The following is a 25016-nucleotide window of genomic DNA, read 5'->3' on the forward strand; positions in this document are numbered from 1 at the left end:
CCCAAAATTACATTGTTGTTGCTGCTGGAGCTTTAATTGCTGCAGCTATTTATGCACTTGATGCTCCAACTGCCCCCAACTAGATGGCCAGCTAGTCTCACTCCACCTCCAGCTCGACCCCCCTCTTCTGGCTATCTTCTTGCCCTACTCTTTCACAGACCATTTGTAAACGGATTGGAATGGATTTTGAGTTTGAATTGCTTTGGAGCTGATTTTCCCGAGTGCCGAGCCCTAATCACTTGGCTCATGATTACTCTCCACTACAGTAGTCGCTCGTGGAATGGAATTGTAGTTTGATTAATCTCTTAATCCCTCTATTTTCCTACCTCCCTTTGCGCTTGTTGCATATAGCTTTCTCTCTTCCTCGTGCCTTCTTTGTCCTGTTCCTTTGTCTCTCTCTCTCTCTTTCTCTGCTCTATATGACTTTTGCTTGCCTCTCTCCCTTTCCTCCGCTATATCGCTCGGTACCTCTCAACCTCTTTCTTATTGTATTATTTTCCCATATACTCGTCACTTGATTTCCCTTTTTCCGCCTTTCAATCTACTTTGCTCTCATTATCTCCCTCTCTCTCTCTCCCTATTTAGCATTATGCTCCTCTCTTTATGGGTCAAAGTCTTTTCAGACTTCTCCACACAATTTGCGCTGAACAATTGCTAAATTAACATACTCTGTAATTCCGTAGCCTCGTAGCCTCGTAGCTTCGTAGCTCCGGAGCTCTTCGCTCGGCTACTCTCCGCCTTAAGTGCTCAAATGGAACGAGAACAGTTAGTTAATAGAGCCACAGAGCTAATGCGTAATGGCGAATGACTGATGGTTAATGACAAATGCCTAATGATATAATATGACAACAACATTGACAATTAGCGACAGCAATTGAAATCGTCAACTGAACATCTTTAAACTGAAGTCAGTCACAGGACTTCGATCGGATATGATAATACTGCGTTAGACTATCATGAGATATTACTAAAGACATATGTGACCCATATAGTGAGCTTTGCGTATTATATCAATTGGGTATCGAATACAGCCTGCGAATGTGGACAGCAGAGAGCCCTTTGACTAGAACGTCAAACAGCTCTGCCTTGGACTGGGGAGAACTGTTCAGGGAGCTCATTCATTCAGTATATCTCGATACAAGCATATACAAAAAAACAAATATATTTTTATACAAATATATATAGGTTTATATTTTATATTTTACCACATTTAGAACGATCGAAAGCCATGCCGCTTTGTACTTTGGATCGACTCATCACCATCTTTTCGCCAGGGGGGCGCCTGTACCAGGTGGAGTTCGCAGCCAAGGCAGTCAACAGGGATAATCGCACAATGGTCGCCATAGCGGGCGCCGACTGTGTTGTGCTGGTCGTGCAGAGGAAGCCGCTATCTAAATACGCCGTAAAAGAGACTGCGAATCGCATTTTCCGCATCTCAGATGTATTGGGATGTGCGGTGATTGGACGCCAAGCCGATTGCAAATCGCACGTGCACAGGGCCCTCCAGGAGGCGTGCGTGTTCCAGCACAGGTACGGATATCCGATGGCTGCCGACGTGATGTGCCAGCGCTTGGGGGACATCAATCAAGTGTATACTCATGATGCGAACATACGTCCGCTGGCCTGCTCGATAATCCTGATCTCGTACGACTTGCAGCTCGGGCCACTGATCTATAACACAGATCCCTCGGGCGTTCCAATTGGCTATCGCGCCTGCGTCTTCGGCAGCGCAATGCAGCGCGGCAATTACTACGTGGACAGCGTGTACAAGCACAATATGAGCAAGGACGAGACAGTCAAGCTGGCCATTAGAACCCTGGCCTTCGCCCTCGACAAGGAGCTGAGGGCGACCGACTTCGAAATGGCAATGGTCACCCAGTCGAATCCCTATTTTCACATCCTAACCGAATCGGAGATCAATACTCAACTCATCCGCATGACCAAAGGCCGAAAGCGCAAAAGGTGTTGCTAAGCTCTTACTAAGGGGCTGTTGAGCCAAGGCTCAAATTCAATTATAACGATTATCTGAAAAAGCAATATATTCTGTTTCTTTTTATACCTTAGAGGCATCCATATCGAACTGTTATAGATCGCGAGCACTAAAGATCCCAAGATTCCAGTTTGATTATAAAGAGATTCGGGAAGGTTCAAAGGAAACCGATTTAGATTTCACCAGTATAAGCCTCAGAATCATGTTCATACCAAATTCGATATCTGTAGCTTCTATAGTTTTCGAGATATTTAAGTTTTTAAAGCTATCCAAAAAGTTAAATAATACCATGCCAGCTGGTAAAGGAGTGGAGAAGCCAAGATTGCGATGGATTCTACCATCTAAGGCATATGTCCTATACCTCTGAAGGTCTTCGAGAATCAACCAAAGGAACAGTAAGGTAATTAGATTTGAGCTTTATATAGCTGAGAATTACACACTTGGTACTTCTCGAACCATTGATACTACGATATATAAGATAGATGTACCTGTCATATACCTAATTTTCAACGATATTTTCGGTACTCACTCTGGATATACTCTAGGTGAGTCGTATGAGCGAGCAGGGGACGGTAGTTCGATTCGAGCGACGCTTCAGCTTAATTAACAAAAACTTTTGGTGCAGCCGCATTTAACGGCAGTTTCACAAGCAACAGGTGGTGGGGGCTACGAGGAGGGGCCGGCGGGCAGGTGTGGCTGCTGCAAGGCAGGTGAAAATCGTTGGGGCGACAGCCGCTGCGTAAATTTTACGCAATTTGGGACAACAAATTACACGCACTGCAATTTACTGAAGACTGGAAGCGAAGACTGGAAGCAGAGACTGGAATGGCGGCTAGGCCTGTGTGGGCCTGGCGGGCCTGCTGAGTCTGTAGAGTCTGGCGGGCATGGCTGCCTCCCCGATTGAGGTTATGAGACGCTGTCGCTTGTTGTCTCGGCCCGAGGCGCGCGGCGATTATGCAAATGCATCGAATTTCGAATTTCACTTGACCGAAAACGCATCTAAGACGCATCGAGACGCCGAAGCCATAAAAATCAAGTCCAGCCAGACAAATTCCATTTCAAATACAGTGCAGAGCATGTGCGACTGGCACATACCCTGTAAGATCACAAATACGATTTAATGACAATATAGTAAAATGTAAATGCCACATGATTCACATGCATGTAAGGGATATCCTCTAGGAGCAATTCAGAGTGTCTGTAGCTAAAAGGAAAGGGCTGCTTATCGATATTTATCGATTTTAGAAGGCAATATTAGCTTCAAATCAAATCTTCATTCATTGCTGTGTGCGCATGTGAAACTACATTAATTTAATTATTTTTATTTTTACTCTATTTTGGACTTGAGTGAATGCACGTACATATGAAATGGTATTAAGACAGATCTGTACGACTTGTGTTTCGGTTTTATCTTTTACGCAATTGGCATATCGTACATGGCTTTACAGCAACAACAACAACGTCGACGGGGTTTTTTTTGGTAAAAATTGCGAGACATTAAGAGTTGATGACCCCGAAAGCCCAAAGAAGATGTCGAACGAAGCCGAACAGCAACAAGAAAATTGACTCGATTACAGAAATGAGAAAAAAAAGAGAGAAAAAACGGCAAAGGCCATGAAATCAAAATATCTCATGTTGATTGATGTGTGATCCGAAAATGTACCAAGAACCAAAAATCAATAACTGTAAATGGCTAAAGAGCACAGTTTGCCAAGGTTTCACAATGCCAAAAACTGAAACCAGCTAACTAACCATGGAAACTTGGCTATTTACCAAGCGATCCACATGAAGTTTGTGGAATGCATCGAGTAGAGACTTATAAGAGTAAATATTCCAAAAATTAAGCTGATGGAGCGACTGATGAGTGATATTTTCAATAACAACTATGTAAAGCCAGCTAACATTTGTATCTATAGTCATCTCTCAGTTCATTCCAATCAACAAATCCAATTGACTAACTCACTTGAATCGCAAATCCAATTCAATCGGAAGCAATTCCAATTGGCATTGCATAGGCGCATCTCACTCAATTTACGCCTATCAATAGATTGCTTGCCAAATACACAGCTCATTCCAATTAACGCGTATCCAATTGGACTTAACATAATTCCAATAGCACTCCAATTGCTTACCTCTGTGTACTGTTTGAAACTGTTGATCAACTGTTGCGCGGGCTCAACAGTTGCGGTTGCATAGCGTATGGCAGTTAATAACGGAAGTTTCGGTTGACCGCAGGATACGCCAAAGTGTTCCAAGTGCGAGCGAGACTGCAGATATGTAGCCAAGACCTTTGATTTTGATTTTTGTTTTGATTTTTGTTTTGATGTAAGCTTTGGCTCTGGCTTCGGCTTTGACTTTGGCCTCGCAGCGTGTCGAACGTTAAGGTGAATATTTTTCACACGCTTTCACTTGCATATCAACCAAAAAAATAAAACAAAACCAAGAAACGCACACATGAAAACAGAATTTTGTCGCTTTGCTTTGCTTTGCGTTTTGCAGTTATTTTGTATTTCGCGTAACTGTATTTAACTGCACTGCAATATTTGCATTTGCAGTAGTTTTTGCTCTTCCCTCAGCACAAAAACAAACATAAAACACAAACACACAAAAAAAACAAGAATCGGCGCGAGAATCGTAAAAAACAATGCAAACAAAGTCAAATAAAAACCAATTGCCGGCAGCTGAACGCGCGCAAACTCCTTCCTCTTCGAAAGCGATACAACAACTGTTTTTGTGTTTGCCCAGCGTAGACAGGTCGGAGCGCAACATGTGTGTGCGATTGATACTGCGCAAGCTGACTATCGATGTATGGCGCCAAGATGAGCAGCATTTTAAATGGTCACGAAATGATGTTTTTATGTGAATTGGGTGAATAATTGAATTAAAGCATATATCAAAATAAGTGAAAAAATCCAATTTTATTTTTAAATTGTTTAAATTAGTGCAATATAGATTTAAGCTTGCTCTAACTGCAACAAATATCGGCTAGAAAATATATCAGCTATCGTTATGCTCTTCATTGCGCTAGTCGACGACCACATGATAAAACTTTGCATAAAAACAAATACTTAAAAACATTTGGCTGCAGGGCATATTATAAAGTGCATATTGTTACTTTGTTATATTAATTTTATGTAAATTCAGCCTATACCAGAAAGGCAGATTTAAATTTTAACTGCAAGCGCGCCAATACACAACATGCTATCGATTAGTATTCTAGTGCTGCACTACTTGGCGATTTGAAGTAGCTGTTACCTGACGCTAGAGGGCGTCACAGTTGATGTTTCTTTACGCTGCCTGGCCAAATGGCGCTGTTATTTGTTATCACTGACCAGAGAACACATAGACTAGACATGTAGTACAAAGTTTTTCAACACCGAAAAATCTGACTCATAGGGCCTATCAATTTCGTATTTGCTCGGCTCTTCACTTTTTAGGTTCGGGCTACGAAAATATGCGAAGGTACAATCATTCCGCTTCATGCGCTCGACCGAGATGGTCAAATGTTGAATAAAAGATGCCTCTATGCTCAATTTTTGTTCTTGCTCTCTCGCTCTCTCTGCTCTCTGCTCTCTCAATATGTATATGTATGTATGCATGTGAGCACAAGCAGCAGCTCACGAAAATTGAAATTTCTTCGCGTTAGACTGCCGTTTCTTCCCTTACGTGAAGTGTATTCCGAACTCTTCAAGCCGTTTGCCATGCGTTTTCGTTATTATTTGTGGGAAGGGTATGAAAGCGTTGGTGCGCATAATGAAAATGTTTTCGCGATTAGCATGCATACACACTCTCGCTTGCTACATGTACTATGAGCATTTGTATGCCTGTGTGCGAAGCTCTTGCCGCCTGTAGCAATTTTACAGCCCAGCATTTGCATTTGGTCGATCTTGTGAAGTCCTCACATACATATGTATGTATGTATGTATATACATTTGACTGTGTGTACGCATGGGATGTGCTGTTCACAATTATGGGATATCACTTGTAGAAGCATTTGTATGCCTATGTGCCTTTACATGTGCGTGTGTGTATATCTTTGTTTGTATGCTTGGGAGATGAACATTGGCGTGTGCCTACCTCAACTTTTAATGGTGTGAACGATTTTGGGTTTTAATTGAAGATGCGCGCTTATATTTAAATAGCGGACTAACTAAAGTGACAGGTGCACTTCCCATTACTTTTGATACGTTTTTTTACTTGCATGCACCTGTATATGTATGTACATACACACCATTAAAAGTTGAGGTAGGCACACGCCAATGTTCATCTCCCAAGCATACAAACAAAGATATACACACACGCACATGTAAAGGCACATAGGCATACAAATGCTTCTACAAGTGATATCCCATAATTGTGAACAGCACATCCCATGCGTACACACAGTCAAATGTATATACATACATACATACATATGTATGTGAGGACTTCACAAGATCGACCAAATGCAAATGCTGGGCTGTAAAATTGCTACAGGCGGCAAGAGCTTCGCACACAGGCATACAAATGCTCATAGTACATGTAGCAAGCGAGAGTGTGTATGCATGCTAATCGCGAAAACATTTTCATTATGCGCACCAACGCTTTCATACCCTTCCCACAAATAATAACGAAAACGCATGGCAAACGGCTTGAAGAGTTCGGAATACACTTCACGTAAGGGAAGAAACGGCAGTCTAACGCGAAGAAATTTCAATTTTCGTGAGCTGCTGCTTGTGCTCACATGCATACATACATATACATATTGAGAGAGCAGAGAGCAGAGAGAGCGAGAGAGCAAGAACAAAAATTGAGCATAGAGGCATCTTTTATTCAACATTTGACCATCTCGGTCGAGCGCATGAAGCGGAATGATTGTACCTTCGCATATTTTCGTAGCCCGAACCTAAAAAGTGAAGAGCCGAGCAAATACGAAATTGATAGGCCCTATGAGTCAGATTTTTCGGTGTTGAAAAACTTTGTACTACATGTCTAGTCTATGTGTTCTCTGGTCAGTGTTGTTATTGAAAAGACACTCGTGAGAGACTTAGAGAATTCAAACTAATTTTTAAATCGAATTTTATTGTTTTTTCATATAATTTATCAAGCTGTAAAAATAATTATTAATAATTGCACAATTGTAAAATTTAGCACCTATCGAAAGCTGCGATAGTTTGTATGTGTGCGCGCACTAAAAGTACTTTCGATAAAAGACGTATATCGATAAGTGCACTTACTTTCTGTTTCTTGCGCGAACTTTTGAAAAAGGTTATCAGCTGATGTTTATATTTTATTACATAATTATTGTTGTTGTTTTTCTTTTTTAATGAATATGATTTGCAATTTCGCTGTGGGTAAAACCCACTTTAATGCAAAACAAAAAAGTGTGTGTTTTCTCTCCGTCTCTGTCTCGGTCTATATGTCTCTCTCTCTCTCTCTCTCTCTCTCCTCTCTCTCTCTCTCTCTCTCTCTCTCTATGGATTCGACAGCCAATGGGACCATTCCTGTATTTCATTATACAGCGTCAGACCTGGACTCATTGTGCTTGTCACCTGGGATGCTCCAATCAATGAGTAATCCTCACTCAGCTCGCCCAGCTTAACGCCGCATTCCAACAGCTTTCGACAGGCATCCAAAGCAGCCGCCGAGGGCAACTTATCTAGAGGGAGAAGGAAAAGGAACAAAATTAAGCAGAAGAAGATCAGTGATGGTCGCCTCTACTCACCCACAAAGTTGCCGATGAAGGCAATGCCCGTTCCGTTCGCATTGTAGCCGTAGGTATGGGAGCCTCTCACACCCCAGCCGGTGCCTTCGTAGACAAGTCCATCATTCCCTATAAGAAAGCTAGAGAGTATTGGGTCGAACATTAATAGAAATTCAATTTAAAGCAAGACTATATAAGTTCCCTGTATATCATATACCCTGTAAAAGGACTTTACTAAAAATTCAAATATAATGCCATGCATAAAAATACCCTGTATAAGAAGCTATTCAACTGAAAATACTCTACGGAGCAACATTTTCAAGTCTCTATTGTGGGGCATATCAACACATTCACCAAATACCCTGTAAATAGCAGATTCATGTGTAGCAACCAATAGGAATACCCTGTAACACACGCACTTGTAGCCAATGTCGTAGTAGTCCAGCTCTGTCTGATGATACGCCTGCATACCCTGTAATATCTCGGCGCACTCAACGAAGCCGCTGCACTCCGCAGTCACCGTGTGATGGATGACCACGTAGCGTATGGGCCGCAGCTGATAATTGAGGCTGCGCGCCGGCTTGCCGCCCCACTGACGCTTCAGCTTGGTGGGCGGGCATACCCCGCCCTTTTTGCGCCCCTTGCCTGAGCCGGATCCGGCACCGGAACCGGAGCCAACAGCAGCCAATGCCACAAGGCAAACGAAGAGAACCAGAAGTGAATGCCTCAAGCTCGACATCTTCGGTTGCTTCCTTCCCTCTTCTTCTGCTTCTTCTACTTTACTTTTGTTAGCTTCTTCTTCTTCTTCTTCCACTGATACCAGTGATTCCAGTGTTGTCTGCTCGTCTCTGACTACAACTGAGAACTGATCGAAGCAGCCGAAGCGCAACGTCTTCTTATCAAGCAAAGCAGCTGATGAGGCTGGAGGGCGGTGCGAAGGAGAGCGGACAAATGTGGGGGAGGGGGAAAAAGAGGGCGAAGCGTGTGTCTAAATAATATGATCATGAAAACAAGTTCTGTTTCTTAATCTTCAATATGCGTGATGAGTGAAAAGGTAAGGTAGGGTATGCTGATTACGTGAGTCATGTTGCCCATTGATTGAGGAAAGAGAACTATAGATCTCTATATATATATGATACGATTATATATGAGTGCATTATATACATATATACGTACATATGAATGCGTGATGTCTCTTTCTCTGTCTCTCTCTATCTCTCTGACTCCATTTACGATTGACTGTAGACAAGGTATTTTATTATATATATTATTATATAGATACACATATATAGATTTATATTTTTAACTTATATACATTGCTATTCCCCCCCAACTCTATATATACATATATCTATGTGGACCCAGGTTAGGGTATTCACACGTCGCATAGCATCTCATGAAATTGCATTTTCTGGCTTTCAATTATTATTTTATTTGGTTGACTTTAGCCGGGAGTCCCAAATGCGTCGGCTTCTAATCCGTTTGTGATGAGTCTTTCGTTTCGCATCTCTCGTTCTCACTCTCACTCTCACTTGCTCTTACTCTCTCTCTCTCTCTCTCTCTCTCTCTCTCACACACACACACTTCGACAGCTCCGATCCGGTACGATCCATTCGTGCGCTATGAATCACGCTTGGAGCTTTATGAACTCATTTCCGATCTAAAAACCACTCGAGAACTAATTCTATAAATTTATGGATAATACCTGCCATAAAATGCTTTCGATAGATTGCAATCTGTAAAGAGTTTATTAAAGCCATTTTTATGTTGATTACACTGAGAGAAAAGAGTTGCCTAATCATTGTTTATCCATTACAGTGCGCGAAAAATGTCTCTTGGCATGTTTTCAAGTCAACTACACTTAGAGAAAATGGGAAAATATATATATATATTTTTTTTTTGCTGACAGAAAAGAGTGATTGACCATTTGAAAGTCAATTGCACTTGAAGAAAAGATAACTAAGAGAGAGAGAGAGAGAGAGAGAGAGAGAGAGAGAGAGAGAGAGAGAGAGAGAGAAAACTTAACATTTTAGATTTAAAAAAAAAAACGTATACTAGATAAAAATTGAAGCATATTTTTAAAAGAGTAGAGATTAAATACTAAAAGTATTATAGCACATATAAATCATGTACCGATAATTAATCAGGCTCAGTAAAGGATGAATGGAGTTGTTTCCCTACATCCTTTAGATGTGCTTATTTTTGATCTAGTTTTCGTTCCACTAAAATTCTAAAGTAATATTGGATTTGCTTTACGACGCCAGATCTCTTGGGCAGCTCTCTCTCCCCTCTTTCTCTATCTTCTTCTCTCTATCTCTCATTAGAGATAAATTCTTTTCCTATCTTTATTTCTCTCTCCCTCTCTCTCTCTCTCTCTCTCTCTCTCTCTCTCCGCGCTCTCTCTTTCGCTCTGTTGGCAACTGCGCAACACCTGTGCGCGAGGCAGCTCGACAGGCTGTCTGCCACAGGGTGTTCGATTAGGCGCTTCAATGAACGCCCTCTCCTCTGCGTCACGTCGACAAGTCCTCAAAATTGCCTTTGGAATATACATATACATATACATATGTATATGCATATATGTATATACATACATACATATAGACATACACACATCTACATAAGCTCATGGCACATGTTCGATTATGGGCAAAACGCGACCGAGCAGAACCAAGAGAAGCGAGCACGAAGTTAGTGCACTTTATTTGTGGGGAATGCGCGACTAGTAAATACCCTGCCATCACATGCTGCAAAAACAGCTGAACAATTCAGCAACCCCTCGACTTCAGCCAAGAAAATGACAATCAAGAGATGCAAATTCTAGGCAAATGGAGTATATGCATTCCATGGATGAAGCGTCCAGCCTAGAAGAACACCTGTAACAAATAATGGCTGGGCTAGCTAACATGCTCCAATAAGAAACGATCGTGGGCTGACAACTTGGTGAATATATCACAATTTACAGGGTATACTTGTGAAAACTTAAAATCTAAATGAGTATGCTCCCTTTGATTATTAGTATATCATATCTCCCATTAGATTTCATAAGTAGGGTACTCTCTAGAAATTAGCATCGGAAATATAGGCTTGACGAAAAGAAAGCAGGGTATATGCACATGCTGAATATACCCCATTTGGCCCTGTTGAGGAGTATATTGAATACAGCTGATGGAAACATACATAGAGGCAACTGTCTTTCATAAGCAAGAGACCCCGTTGGGCACAGCTTACAGGGTATGCGAAAGAGCACGCTTTTGAGTACCGTTAAAAGGTCGTAGGCTCGTGTTTGGGTTCGGGTTCGGGCTAGAGCTAGGGTTTTGGTTGGCTAGGGGGTTCATCGATAGTTGTTGTGCTTGACTGAATGCGCGAGTGTAATGCGAGTGCGAGCGAGAGAGCGAGAGTGGTGGAGAGAGATAGAGATAGCGCTGCCGCAGTCGCTGCCCATCCTGGCAGCGCGCAGCTCCTGGCCAAATGTTGCTTCCGTCAAATCCATCAGCCGCATTCCGTGGCCAGTCGCAGCGCGAGACGGAAACCAAACGCGCAAAAGTTTCCTTTGGCCTCAACCGAAAAACTCCAAGCACTCTCTCTCTCTCTCTCTGCCTCTGTCTCTCCCGCTGTCTGTCTCTCTCGCTGTCTCTCCTTCGTTCCCTCTCGCTGCTAGTGCTTCTTTTTTTTTGTGTGCTCTGTGAAAAATTGACGTGCGAATTCGTGTGAAAAGTGAACAAGAACAAGAAGAAGAAGAAGTAGGCAGAAAGCAGAGGAAAATGATTGTCAATATGCCCGTCAATGGGCCCAACAACAGCTCAGCCGCCCAGCCGCATTCCACTGAGCATTCCAGTCACACTTCCAGCCATCACAACAACAACAACAACAACTCGCTGCCCTCGAACTGCGAATTCAACTTCCTCAAGCGCAAATACGAGACCCAACTGGAGGAGCCCTACGAGCAGCTCAGCGCGAATCCCTGGAAGAAGCGCCACCTGGACTACGATGTGAACGGAGTCGGCGTCGCTCCTGGAGTGGGAGTCGGCGTGGGTGTGGGAGTGGGGACAGCCGGCGATCTGTGCTTTCAGCTGCAGCTGGACACGAGCGCCAGCGGCACGGCCGGCGCGGCCTTCATCAACGACTTGTTCGCCTACGACAATCAGCTGCTGGTGCCCGCCGCCTCCTACTGCGCGCCGCCCGCGGCGCCCCTGGAGGCGGACGCCGGAGGCTGGCAGGCGGGCGAGCTGCTCGAGCTGGATCACCGCTACACGACGGGACTGCAGACGGAGATCTCGCAGCTGAACGCGACGCTGCCGCCCATGCAGAATCAGCCGGACAGCCAGCTGGACGCGCAGGCGGAGCAGCAGCTCCAGCTGGCGGCCACTGGCAGCGGCTTTCTGGTCCCCATCGCACAGAAGCAGCCGCCGCAGCAGCAGCAGCAGCAGCAGCCCCAGTCACAGTCACAGTCACAGCCCACAGCACAGTCGCAGTCCCGTTCATTGACCTGCCCAGCTCGCTCCTCGCCAGAGCCGGACTTCGAGGACAAGAATCTCTCGTGGCTGCTCAACTTCAAGTTCGACGAGTTTCCGCACCTCTCGCCCGACGTGGGCGGCGGCATGGCACGGCTGGGCGTTGGCCTGGAGGCCGCCACGCCTACAGCGGCGACAGCCGCCCACATGACCAGCGCATCGCCCTGCAGCTCGGCCTCGCCGGCCTCCGCATCGAACTCCAGTCACAGTCACTCCTCCCAGCTAGAGCCCCGCGGCTCGCCCAAGAGCTGCTCCAACTCCTCCTCCACGGCAGCAGCAGCAGCAGCCACAACGACAGCAGCAGCTGGAGGAGGAGCCACGGGAGCAGCTGCAGCAGCAGCAACAGCGACGCCAACCAAAGCCGGACGCAAATTCGAGGAACTGGTCATGGAAGTCACCTCCGAGATGGACGGCAACGATATGATTGTCGCCGAGCACGTTGTGGTCGAGGATACAGCATCCAAAGCGTAAGTAGCAAACGGTCAAGGGAGGGATCTCAGAGAGGCATCTCCTGTTCGGAAGAGCAATCCAATATGAGCGAGAACTAAGACAAACGCAGAAATTGTGAGAGCACAGAGATTAGTCTAAGCTAAGCAGTAAAGAGATCCCTCTATAGGTAGATGTTAATATGAGATGGGTCTAGCCAAAGTAGTAAAGAGATCCCTCTATATATGTTCATAACAGATGGGTTTAGACCAAGCAGTAGAGAGATGTAGATGTTAATAAGAGATGGGTCTAAGCCAAGGAGGTAGAATTTAATGCCTGGTCCTTATAATAAGGAAGATAGAAGGACACAAAAGTGAAGCTGGTATTGAATATATTTATTGTACAGGAAGACAGAGCTCAGATAAGTAGGAAGACCTAGTCACAGAAGAGAAAATCTTAAGAAGGTACCCCACATAGCTTCTCTATAAGAGCCTTGCCTAAAAGCCGAATGGTCGTTACTCTACAGCAAAACAAAGATCATCTGCAAATAGAAAACAAGACCAAGCCCGATGCAAAAAGCTTGCCTGGGTCAGCTAGGAAGACGGAGCAGCTAACATGATCAGCTGTCCTTGGGAAATCTGGATAAATTCATGTTGATAACAAATTTTGCTATCTTTGCTATAGAGAAAGTGAGATTAATAATATATTGGGCAATAGCAGCTTAGGAGCAAGAGTCTACTCCTATCTGTAGCCAGCGGTCAACTGCTGCTGAAGAGGGATCTTAGGTAAATGGGACGATGGAGATAATGTGAGTAAAAGCTCCCTCAGGATATTTCCTTAAGACTCAATACGTCTCTCTCTCTCTTTATTGTCATCTATAATCAACAAAAGATAACAAATATTCGGCTTATCATGCATCAACTTCCACAGCTCTTAAACAAAGTTCTCTGATCTTTGATCTGCTCTACAGATTGATCTATATAGGAATTAATTCGTATGGCAAGCTCTAGCAATTGTGAAATCTCTAACAAATATCTGAAACAGAACTCTGTGATTTCCTTTACTACGAATTTAAGCAACTTTATATAGATATATTATATTTCCTCAGATATATATTTATCTATCTTTGCTCTCAGTTTTTCAGCCAATACTCGAAACATTTTCAACAAAAATCCTCTTTAACCAAACGCAACTCCATTTTAATAAATATTTATTTGACGTGTTTTCTCACTCACTCCACTCTGTCTTTCTTTCTCGCTCTCTCTCATCTTTGCACTCGCCAATCGATGTGGGCGCCCACCGCACCACCAACCACCGCAAAACAAGCAGGCCGAAGAAACCACCGTTTACATACACGGAACTCATCGAATACGCCCTCGAGGACAAGGGTGAGCTGACGGTGTCTGGCATATACCAATGGATATCGTAAGTACACCCACCACAGCAACCCCCAAAGTGCATGGCACACCCCAACCCACCCGATCCACTAACTGTAGAGCCCGAACCACCCACAGTTCGTAGTTTTTCCTCCTTTTTTCTACGGCATTTTGTGTGGGTGTACACCTGTGTATCTCTGTGTGTGTACCTGTGTGTGTACCTGTGTGTGTAGCTGTGACTATGCCGGATGTAATTAAACAAATCTCAAGCATTTCTTCGCGCATTCTCGCTGTTCACTTTTTCCAATTCCAAGTCCAGCAAAACCCCCTCACCAAGTGCTCTAATTTCAGAGGGTATTTGGGTGCTGTGAAATACTTTTAAGAAATGAGGAGATACATTGAGTATATTTAACAGATATGTATATCCTAGAAAGTTTCAGCTATCTCCATAGAAGAAATTTGATTGATAGATGATTGATAGATTAACTGATTGTTAGATTGAATAGCTCGTTGAATGAATTCGAACTATCAATGACCTTGTCAAAGGCAAAATTTCTGATTTCCCGTTCAATAAAATATGCTATAAATCTCCAAAAATCTTTAGATATGTATTGATTGTCTATCTATCTATCTACTTTCCATATATGTATGTATATCCATATCCATATCTATTGAAAATCGGATTATGAAGTCGGCAGTTTCTGAATCCGGAACAAAATTAATCACAACTGTTAATTGCCAACAAGAATTGTAATAATTTCATAATTAACTGATTGTAATTGATTGGAATCGCAATTAATCTTGAATTTTATTCGATAGATAGTAGATATTTGCTTCTCGCATAACTTTCTATAGGGTATTCATAGCGGCGCTTGCCTTAACTCTTCTTTGGCTTGTTTGGCTAACAACCGACAGCAACGGCAACAACAACAACCACACAAACAACAACACCAACTTTTAAATTAAAAAGTTTCCAGTTCCAATAATTTATTACCTGCTACAAACGCTTGGCATGTTCTTTGTTTTGTTTTTCATTCTTTGCTTCTGTTTTTGTATTCCTGTACTTTTTTGCCATTTCCTCAATTCGCCTTTTGTTGCTAATCAAAAATGTTTACAGTTGTTGTTTGTGTTGTTCAACAAGTTGTTTCGCACATCAAGATATGTATATATATATATATATATATATATATATATATATATATATATCTAGGGATGTCTTCCTCTCTCTCTCTGTATACTCTCTCTCTCTCTCTCTCTCTCTCTCTGCATGAATGTCTCGCTGTCTCTTCATCCTGCTAGTACTCCCACTCTCTCGTTGCATCTCTTTCTCTCTGTCTCATTCGCTCTTTTACTTCTCTTCTTTAATATTCTCTCGGATTCTCTCTCTCTCTCTCTCATTCCCTGTCACTCTATTTTACGCTCTCTACCTATTTCTCTTTCTTGCTTTCTCTCTTACACTTTCTCTCTCCCTATCATTCGTCCACTATCTCTCTTTTGTTACATTTTATTGTATTATATTAATATTATTCTATATTATCTATATTTATCATAATTCTCTATATTTGTCTCTCCCTCTTTCTTCCACTTCTATTTGAACATTCAATTTGTTATTGACATTCTTTATTTTTTCCGTTCCTCTATATTTGACTTCATTTTCCTATCTCTCTCTCTATTCTCTTCCTCTCTTCTTTCTCTGCGTAACTCACATCATTCTATCTCTGAAATACTTGGGATACCCCCATCAGCTTGTTAAGTTGGCTTTACTTCCTACTCGACTTCTCTCTCTCTCTCTCTCTTTCTCTAGAAGGTCGCTCAAAAATCAAAAATCCTCTTCCTTTAGGTTCCGTCGGTTGACTCGATACAAATTCCTTTAATCGAAACTCAAATAGAATTTCTTTGCTCTTCGAGAACTTTTTAATTGGAAACTTCTACGTTTCTAGGCGTTTCGGAACTGTGCTGAGCTATGTCTTCTTTTAGTCCGTCCCACTTTCTAGAGAACTTTACATACATGCACTATATACTGTATATTTGTGGGGTATACGTATCTGTCTATATGTGAATATAGCAATGCAATGACAATAATAAAAAAGTTTTAACACATTTTTCAAGGTTCATTAATTTGCCACCCCCTCCCGCCCGGCTACCCCCATTTGGGGTTTGGGCTTCCACAAATTATGAAAGTTGTTTCGGCTCTGCTTCCACCGAATCACTGTAAATATTTGGTAAACTCGGCTCAAATGTTGCGTGTAAATATCCTATATATATGTAAATTTATATAGAGAAAAAGCCGCCCCCAAAGTAGCGACCCCCAACCCCTACCGCTAGCCCTAGTCGTAGACTCAACTTGCTAGCAATTTATGACATTTGCCCATCACCTGGCCCCCGTGGGCAACCTGTTCATTAAATGTAATGAGCCAGCACGCCGACCAGCTCTACACCCCAACCCCTAGATCTTCCCCTACCTCTACCCCTACCCCTACCCCTACCCATGCCACTGTCTAACCCCCTCCTCTTAGCTCAGCTGTTGTAGTTGTTTTTTGTTCTTTGGGCAAGTTTTCATTAACCATTCACAAATTTACTTTGCGGCTCCAGCAGAGCAGGTGAGGGGAGCGTGACGAGGGGTGCTCTAAAGGGGGAAGGGTTGGGGATTTTTCTTTAGGGGGTTTTAGGCAGTGCTTTCTACCAGGGCCGCGTCCTCGCCTCGTTCAAGGCAAAAGACGCGCCGGCGCAAAGGCTCACCCACGCAAGGCTTCTGCTCGCCCTCTGCCGCCTCCTATCTCTCTCTCTCTCTCTCTCTCTCCCGCACTCCATCTCTCTCTCGCAATTGCCCATGAAATTTATACACACGATAATTATTAATTGCCTGGGCTTGGAAACTCGGAAACGTTTTGTGCATGCGTTAAACGGCGCCGCGCCGCTTCGCTTCGCTTTGCGGCCCTTTCCGTCCGTTGGCCGCTTTCCACACACCTTTGACACGGCTCAATGCATACGGATATCAGGTGTTTGACAAGCGCAACTCGGCGCACAATTGCCAGCAATTACTCGGTCAACCCATTAGCCAACTCCCAGGCGCAGGCAGAGCGATCCTGCGTAGGAGTCCAGAGGGCAGGGAGAGGGCCCAGGGCTGATGGGCGATGGGGTGAGGGGCAACTGTTCTTCCGGTCAATTTGAATTGCATATTGAGTGTTTATTGGATGCGGATCATGGTTCATTGAGCAAGGCCAAAAGCGAGTGTCCAAGGCGAAGGGTAGAGGGTTGAGAGCAGCAGGACATGGCATGTGCAGGACATGTGCGTGTATCTGTATCTGTATCTGTATCTGTATCTGTATCTGTATCTGTATCTGTATCTGTATCTGTATCTGTATCTGTATCTGTATCTGTATCTGTATCTGTATCTGTATCTGTATCTGTATCTGTATCTGTATCTGTATCTGTATATGTATCTGTATATGTATCTGTATCTGTATCTGTATCTGTATCTGTATCTGTATCTGTATCTGTATCTGTATCTGTATCTGTATCTGTATCTGTATCTGTATCTGTATCTGTATCTGTATCTGTATCTGTATCTGTATCTGTATCTGTATCTGTATCTGTATCTGTATCTGTATCTGTATCTGTATCTGTATCTGTATCTGTATCTGTATCTGTATCTGTATCTGTATCTGTATCTGTATCTGTATCTGTATCTGTATCTGTATCTGTATCTGTATCTGTATCTGTATCTGTATCTGTATCTGTATCTGTATCTGTATCTGTATCTGTATCTGTATCTGTATCTGTATCTGTATCTGTATCTGTATCTGTATCTGTATCTGTATCTGTATCTGTATCTGTATCTGTATCTGTATCTGTATCTGTATCTGTATCTGTATCTGTATCTGTATCTGTATCTGTATCTGTATCTGTATCTGTATCTGTATCTGTATCTGTATCTGTATCTGTATCTGTATCTGTATCTGTATCTGTATCTGTATCTGTATCTGTATCTGTATCTGTATCTGTATCTGTATCTGTATCTGTATCTGTATCTGTATCTGTATCTGTATCTGTATCTGTATCTGTATCTGTATCTGTATCTGTATCTGTATCTGTATCTGTATCTGTATCTGTATCTGTATCTGTATCTGTATCTGTATCTGTATCTGTATCTCCTTTTCTATTTATTTCTCTATCTCTACCTGTATCTGTCCGTTGCTCGGTGGGGCGTGGCTAGCTACGCCCCATTATTGTATTTAAAAGTTTCCTTCGTATTTTTCAACCAGAGACCAAAGGCGAAGGCAAACTTCCTCAACTGCCATAAATCCATAAATTTGTTCACAATTTATGAACTGAACCGAGTCGTTTTCTTTATATATATATATGTATATGTGCATAAATGTATACATAGAGAGTCTATATAAATATATATGAATGCAGAAATCAACTCGAAACAAACCGCCAGAAGTAGTTGCCCAGTCTGAACTGCTGGAGGAGAGAGGAGCAGGGGGGCTGGGCTCCTGGGCGCCATGTCAAAAATGTAGGGCTGTCTCTTTCGCTCCCTCTCATTCTCCCTCTCTCTATCTCTGTCTCTGTGTACGTGTATGTGTGTGTGTGTTGGCTTGCGTGCCAGGCACGCCTTGACACGGCACGGACAGCCAACCAACCAGCCAGTCAGCCATCCATTCAGCCACCAGTCCGAGCGACGAGCGACCAGCTCCCAGCCTATCAGACAGAATGCATTACACGGACGCCGTCCAGGCACCAGGCTCACTCTAGCCTCCGCTGCCGCTCACCCGGCCCCCTGCTCGAGGCAGCTTTCCGGAGCTGCAGTAAACCAATTCGAATTTCAAACTCAATTACAGCACCTGAGGCTTCTTGCCGGACAGCAGGCGGAACCACCCCCAACCACCTACCCGCCCACCTACAGGCACGCCTCCACCTGTCACAGAAATCCCCCGGCCCTAGCCCCTCACCCTCCATCTCTCCATGTGATGGGCATGGCGTAGCCGGATGCCGTTCGGCCACTCGCATTATTTTCGATATCGAAAACGAAACTTCCGACAATTCGAGTTGATGTTATAAAAGAAGACCAGGCGTATTAGGCCCACTAGGAGGGAGGGAGCAGGGGGCAGGTGGGCCCACCTTCTACCACCCAGCCATGCCGTGCATTAGGACAATTTGAAGCTGAAGGCGAATGTGGATGTGACTGCGACTGTGACTGTGACTGTGAACGAGGCGCAGTCATTCATTCAATTCATTGACAATGATGAGCACGATGATAGTGGGTAGTTGATAGTGGATGAACTCCGTACACCCCTTCTCTTCCATATACATATGTATGCATATATACACCCTCTCAATCAATCCACAACAACGTTGACAATTCGACAAGTGCGAGATACACACACACACACACACACACACAGACACATACACACAGTCACATGTATGTATGCATGTCTGCCTATCGATTGGCCTGGAGCATGATTAAAGCCTGTCAGACATGCAGCCAAAGCTCACCCACTTGGCCAGAGCACTTCCCATTTTCTCATTTTCCCACCTCATGTTTTCCGCTTTTCCTATTTCGCATTTATAATTTTACAAGTGCATTTGGGTGTTCCATAATACCCACAGTCATAACTCAAACATGCCAAACATTGAGCAAAACAATCCAATTTTTTAAGAAGCAAAAATATTAAATTAGGAAGACATGGAATAAGGAAATACCCTTTAATGTCTAGTATTATCTGTGATGTAGTATGATATATCAGTATTTGGAGAGACATGCTCTATCGATAGCTATCGGATTATGTTTGTAATATATATCAGAGATCAATCCAGCTCAATCAACAATATCCGTAATCAATCATATCCGTCAAATCTGTAATGAAACAGTCAGAAATTATCATTAACAATCATCATTATCAAACGATATACTACTCCAATCAGTCCTATTCAAGCATGAGACTTATCATCAATTAAAACTAGCCTGCATATTCAAGTAATCAGTCAATCTAGGATCATATTCTATCAATCATATTCTAAGAACAGATTCATCATCAATGAATCACTCAACATCAATCAAATCAATCATTAATTAGATCGTTCCGTTTTCATTAATCGTCTCAGTCAATCTCAATCAGATCGTACACAATCAATCAGATCAATCAACATGAATATAAAACACATTTACGTCCATCATTCGGCACGATCATCATTCAGCTGAGTCATCAAATGGATCAATCACAATCAATCAGATAAGAGGTATCTAGGGGCACTGATGCAATGCTAGCCTCTACCCAATTTACCTTATTCGACACCTACACAATGGGTATCTCGACTATATATGTATGTATATGAGGCACCTCAGATTACAAAACTAGATATATACATACATATATTAGGGATTCATATGTGGGATGTATCCCTCTCCATTCGCATGGAATGTGAAGTGCCATCATCTTGGCTGTTGGCTGTGTGTTTCCGTTGATGCGTCATGACGTCTGCGTGCCCCAAACATAATCGCCTATATATGCCGCCCGGCGGGGTATGGGGTAGTCCATGACAGTTGTATTCAGATGGGGGTGGACGGTAGATTTTTTTTGTATCATTAAAGAGCTGCCTGACGCTGGCTTTCAGCTGGAGAAACCCGGACGAAGGGGGTTTGCCTTAGATTTATGCACTCCATTTCGAATTGTTCCATTTCATTTATGAGTCGACAAAATATAAGCTATAATAGATATAGATATATGTCTGTATACATACGTATGCTAGCTATATAGTTATATAGCCAGTCGAGTCTGAATGCGGGCCTCGCGTGTGGAAATACACAAAAAGGAAAAAGAAAAGCAAAATGAAAAAATGTTGGATTGCTTTTTAGCTTGAGCAGGTGGAGCAGCAGATGGAAGGGGCTGGGCAGAGCAGGGGCAGGGTCAGGAGGGGGCAGCCGTTAGCCAATGACAGCGCACGCTGATTGCGGGGGTTGTTTTCTGGACTTGGCGCGTGGCGCACACTCTCTCGCCATCTCCCTCTCCCCTGCGCTATCTCCCTCTCGCTCTCTCTCTCTCTGTGTGCCGCAATTTGAAATACTTTCCATTTTGTTGCCCAGCTCTAGCCGCCAGTCGCCAGCCACCCGCCTCCTGCCCCCTGCCCACTTCCCGAGTGGGAGGGCGCCGCGGCACGCGATGTCCTTTCCGGTCGACGTAGTTTCCTTTTACATATGCCCTGTGCGAAGCCCACATCAGGTGGTGGGGCGGGCAGGGCTTACCGGCGCAACTGCTCGCCAACTACTCCATTTTGTATACCCTGGAGACCTAGATTGAACGGAATATCGAAATGAATCTATGAGTAATCAAGACAGGAAGCTGGAGTGAACTAGTCAGTGGGAATTGGCTTAGAGATCAGAATAAACTAATTACGGCAGTGAACTAGCTCATGAACCATGGCATCTATTGAGGTATTCAGAATGAACTGGCTGGGAAAGTGAACTGAATCTGTTCTAATGAATAATGCACAAGTTCTGAAAATGAGCTGAGCTAGTCAGGTGAACAATGAACCATGTAATTTCAATAAAACAGATTGTGGATCTAGTAAACTGAGTGAACTAGTGCTCAAAGTTAACTTATGAACTAGAGTCAGAGCTCAAAGTCAATCTCAATTTGTTACTCACTCTGTACAGCTTTCATTTGATGGGTATCTACTAGTCGCTCATTGCCCCGGTAGCACGCCTGTATTTCGTTTCTGTCCAAATCGCCTGTTCGTGACTGCCTACAAAACGACGCATAATTTGTGCCACTGCCGCTGTCCGTGTCCGTATCCGTGTTCCTGTCCACGGTGCCCCCTGCTGGCCCTGCGCCTGCTCCGTCCCTTTTGGAGCTCTGCCGCAGTGCCGTGCCGTGACGTGTTCGCTGCAAATTGCCTGTTAACTTGGCTTCGCATGTTGCCAACTTTAATTGCGACTGGTCAAAAAGTTCTTCAGCTTGTGAGTGGCCCGAGCAGGCCAGAACCAGCCGGGGGTAGCACCTAACCTGACCTGACCTGACCACGCCACTGGCCAATCAGCCACCGTTGCACTCACCCTTGCAACCCCCAAGCCCTCTGCGCCTTGACCAATCAGCGACACCTTCCAAGCGAAAGACTTTTATAATGCATCCAATATATACAATATACATAAATATGCCATACAATAGATATAGATATATAGATATACATATATGGAGTCAGGCTTCAAAGTTGAAGCTGAATAAGTTTGTTCCTATCATATAATTCGTGTCTTCATTCAAAGTCGCATATCGCTCTGTTAGTTCCAGGGTAACTGCTAGTCGAGCATACCCCACTGCAGCACTCTCAACTGTCTACCATACTTAAATATAAGTATTTAGCACATTCACATCTCTCACAACTCTCTCTAATAAAGCCAATGCTAATCTACAAGACATCTCTCTTCTCTCTCTCTCGCTCTCGCTCCTTCTTGACTGCCTGCTATATGCCTGTCTCTCTCTAATCGATGCAGCGATCGCTTTCCGTACTACAAGTCGAACGATGATCGCTGGAAGAACTCGGTGCGGCACAATCTCTCGATCAATCCGCACTTTCGCAAGGGCGTGAAGGCGCCGCAGGGCGCTGGCCATCTGTGGGCCATATCCAGCGGCGACTCGGCGGAGAATGTGTTGGCCTGGGAGCATGTAAGCGACTCACACACACATACACACACACACGCACAACAAGCTTTGCTCACTCTGAATTTGTTTGGATTGCAGAAAAAGCAACGCTTGGATCTGTTCTTCAAAATGGAGTCCATCAATCGCGAGCGCATTCAACAGCATCAGCAGCAGATGCAGCAGCAACAGCAGCAGCAGCAGCAACAACAACAACAACAGCAGCAGCAGCAGCAACAACAATTGCAGCAGCAACAACAGTTGCAACAGCACTCGCACTCGCCGCAGCAGCAGTCGGCTAATTGCATGTACGATGAGGCAGCTGTTGCTGCCGCTGCCCTCACCCACGAAATGCTGCAGCAGACGCAGAGCGACGAGTCGCCCACATCGCATCCGCATTCGCATCCGCATTCGCACTCGCATTCGCAGCGACTGTTGCCGTTCAGCGATCTGCTGAGCGACGACGAGCTGCGCAAGACGGCGGGACAGATCCTCAATGGCATCCACCGGGAGGTGGAGGTGCAGTCGGTCAACTCCATCATCAGCACCTATCAGGATGTGCTGCTGGACAATGGTGAGTAGCAATTGAATTGATTGATTGAATGATGGGGTGACAGGGTGATGATACCTATACTCGTATGATTGATTGATTGAGTGTCAGTGGTTCGATTGTTGAGAAATACGTGCGACCAGTGAGGGATTCGCAGGGATTGATGGAGATTGACTGCTTGATAGGTTGACTGATGGATATGATTTAAAGGGTTGATTTAGGTTATTGATTGATTGGCAGGTACTGAAGAAGATGGACGGTGATTGATTGATAGCTTGATAGGGTGGTTAATTAATGAGCAGGTACTGAAGATTGACAGTGATTGATTGACTGCTTGATATGCTGACTTGATAGTGCATTTACTTGACTGAGTGTGTGATTCCTTCACTGATTGACTGCTTGACTGATGGAGTGAGGTGCAGGCACTTCAAGTTCATCTTGAGTGATTGACTGATTGATTCATTGAGTGTCCGATGGCTTGATTGATGGCTGCCTTTTTTCCAGAAGACTATCTCAATCCCATACACAAAGACGTCGTCGTCACGGAGAGTGGACTGCGCCAGCATCAGCATCAGCATCATCAACAGCAGCAACAGCATCAACAGCAGCAGCAGCAGCAGCAACAGCACAGCGGGAGCAGCAGCAACCTGCTGGCAGGCAGCCTCTCCCACTCGCAGTACTACATCACAGAGATCGATCCCATGGAGCTGGGCATACAGATGTCCCACCAGGTGGAGCCGTCCGAGGAGGAGGTGCTATTCAGCGACGACTTCAATCTCAACTACTTTGGCTACAATCCGGGCAGCGATATTGTCGCTTGACCGCGCAAGCAACAGTTGCTCGCACAGCAGCAGCAGCTACAGCAGGAGCAGCAGCAATCAGAGCAATCGAAATACTCATAAGCCAATTCTCAACCAATACTAGTCACAGCTAACCTAATCCTATCCAAAACTAACCACCTAAGCCAGCAAATACGAAAGATAGTCCCCTCAAGTCCCCCTTATCCAAGTAAATCCCATGTATAGTTCTAGTCTTCAATTGTACCAATCCAAAACAAAAATCCCAAAAAAAAACAACTTTTTTTTTTCTTCTAATCTAATTTATAACTAGGTAAGAGTAGCCTCTAAGACAAGGAGATCGATCGAGTCCAACATTTGAAAGTCCCATAATTAAGAGTTTTTACTAGTAGCTGATATACAATATATATATACAAATATATATAATCACATCTACTTAGATCCTTATGAACTAACTAACTATTTTACATAGAGTCCCGTCTGCTAGGCGTATAGTCCAAATGCTAATCATAGTTCGTATCGAATATTTTGTTTTAACTAATCCCATGTAGCATAACGGCACTTACTCGTACAACCGATATATACATATGTATATCTATATATAAATAATTTATCAATTATGGCAAAAATATATATACCTAATTTTTTTTTATTTACATTTAAACGAAAAGTTTTATTTGCGAGGAAGTTGGAATTGGGTCTATATGAACGGTTACATCTGATTAGATTTCAAGTATATACATATTATGCATTACATCTGTATACCACGGGAATATCTTTCCTCTATGCCTATATATCTGTACTAGAGGAATCTTAGTACATCTAAAGCATATATGTATGTATGTTGTCTATAAAATCTGGATTGAAAATGCTTTCCTTAAAACAAATATATCACATACAATTTCGTTTAGGTTTTCCTTGTATAAGGAATATCTTCTGGAAATGCCTATATCAATCTATGCCTATATATATCTTCCTGTATCTATATACATATATCTTTGTCTGGCGATCTCAACTGATCTCACTTTATAGAATCTCTACTTC

At 43.5% G+C, this 25016-nt stretch overlaps 3 protein-coding genes and 1 pseudogene across 4 annotated transcripts in view; 2 read left to right on the top strand and 2 right to left on the bottom strand.

Moving 5' to 3' along the window:
• ec (ubiquitin specific peptidase echinus) overlaps positions 1 to 4710 on the bottom strand; it is a 66137-nt gene extending 61427 nt beyond the window's left edge. The window contains exon 1 of the mRNA XM_089473308.1: positions 4123 to 4710. The gene's annotated coding sequence lies outside the window, so the exon portion shown is untranslated. The remainder of the gene's footprint in view (positions 1 to 4122) is intronic.
• Positions 1070 to 2037, top strand: LOC108619121 (proteasome subunit alpha type-6 pseudogene; annotated as a pseudogene).
• A 2536-nt stretch (positions 4711 to 7246) lies between the features above and the next one.
• On the bottom strand, positions 7247 to 8553 carry PGRP-SA (Peptidoglycan recognition protein SA). Its single transcript, XM_018015469.2, has 3 exons — positions 8093 to 8553; positions 7695 to 7813; positions 7247 to 7628 (listed from the first exon to the last, which is right to left on the bottom strand). Exons 1-3 carry the CDS (start codon positions 8410 to 8412, stop codon positions 7444 to 7446), a joined length of 624 nt encoding a protein of 207 aa, XP_017870958.1. The 5' UTR covers positions 8413 to 8553; the 3' UTR covers positions 7247 to 7443.
• A 2630-nt stretch (positions 8554 to 11183) lies between these two features.
• fd3F (forkhead domain 3F) lies at positions 11184 to 24590 on the top strand. 2 transcript variants are annotated; one of them, XM_089474989.1, is made up of 5 exons: positions 11184 to 12651; positions 13940 to 14035; positions 22481 to 22652; positions 22728 to 23199; positions 23680 to 24590. In XM_089474989.1, exons 1-5 carry the CDS (start codon positions 11435 to 11437, stop codon positions 23994 to 23996), a joined length of 2274 nt encoding a protein of 757 aa, XP_089331115.1. In that variant the 5' UTR covers positions 11184 to 11434; the 3' UTR covers positions 23997 to 24590. The 2 variants fall into 2 exon arrangements, with proteins under 2 accessions (XP_089331115.1, XP_089331116.1); XM_089474990.1 differs by having other exon boundaries at positions 23683 to 24590.
• Positions 24591 to 25016: the final 426 nt, after the last annotated feature.

This window comes from Drosophila arizonae, chromosome X, assembly GCF_054131065.1.
Source record: "Drosophila arizonae isolate 15081-1271.41 chromosome X, UAZ_ARI_1.0, whole genome shotgun sequence".
Taxonomy (NCBI): Eukaryota; Metazoa; Arthropoda; class Insecta; order Diptera; family Drosophilidae; genus Drosophila; species Drosophila arizonae.

What these genes read in the sequence shown, in the direction of transcription:
- fd3F (XM_089474989.1), top strand. Translation starts at nt 11,435, where the DNA reads ATGATTGTCAATATGCCCGTCAATGGGCCCAACAACAGCTCAGCCGCC. An exon ending in GAGGATACAGCATCCAAAGC is followed by an intron (nt 12,652 to 13,939) that starts GTAAGTAGCAAA and finishes CAAAACAAGCAG; the next exon opens with GCCGAAGAAACCACCGTTTA. An exon ending in GGCATATACCAATGGATATC is followed by an intron (nt 14,036 to 22,480) that starts GTAAGTACACCC and finishes TAATCGATGCAG; the next exon opens with CGATCGCTTTCCGTACTACA.
- PGRP-SA (XM_018015469.2), bottom strand. Translation starts at nt 8,412, where the DNA reads ATGTCGAGCTTGAGGCATTCACTTCTGGTTCTCTTCGTTTGCCTTGTG. An exon ending in TACTACGACATTGGCTACAA is followed by an intron (nt 7,814 to 8,092) that starts GTGCGTGTGTTA and finishes AATACTCTCTAG; the next exon opens with CTTTCTTATAGGGAATGATG. An exon ending in CTTCATCGGCAACTTTGTGG is followed by an intron (nt 7,629 to 7,694) that starts GTGAGTAGAGGC and finishes TTCTCCCTCTAG; the next exon opens with ATAAGTTGCCCTCGGCGGCT.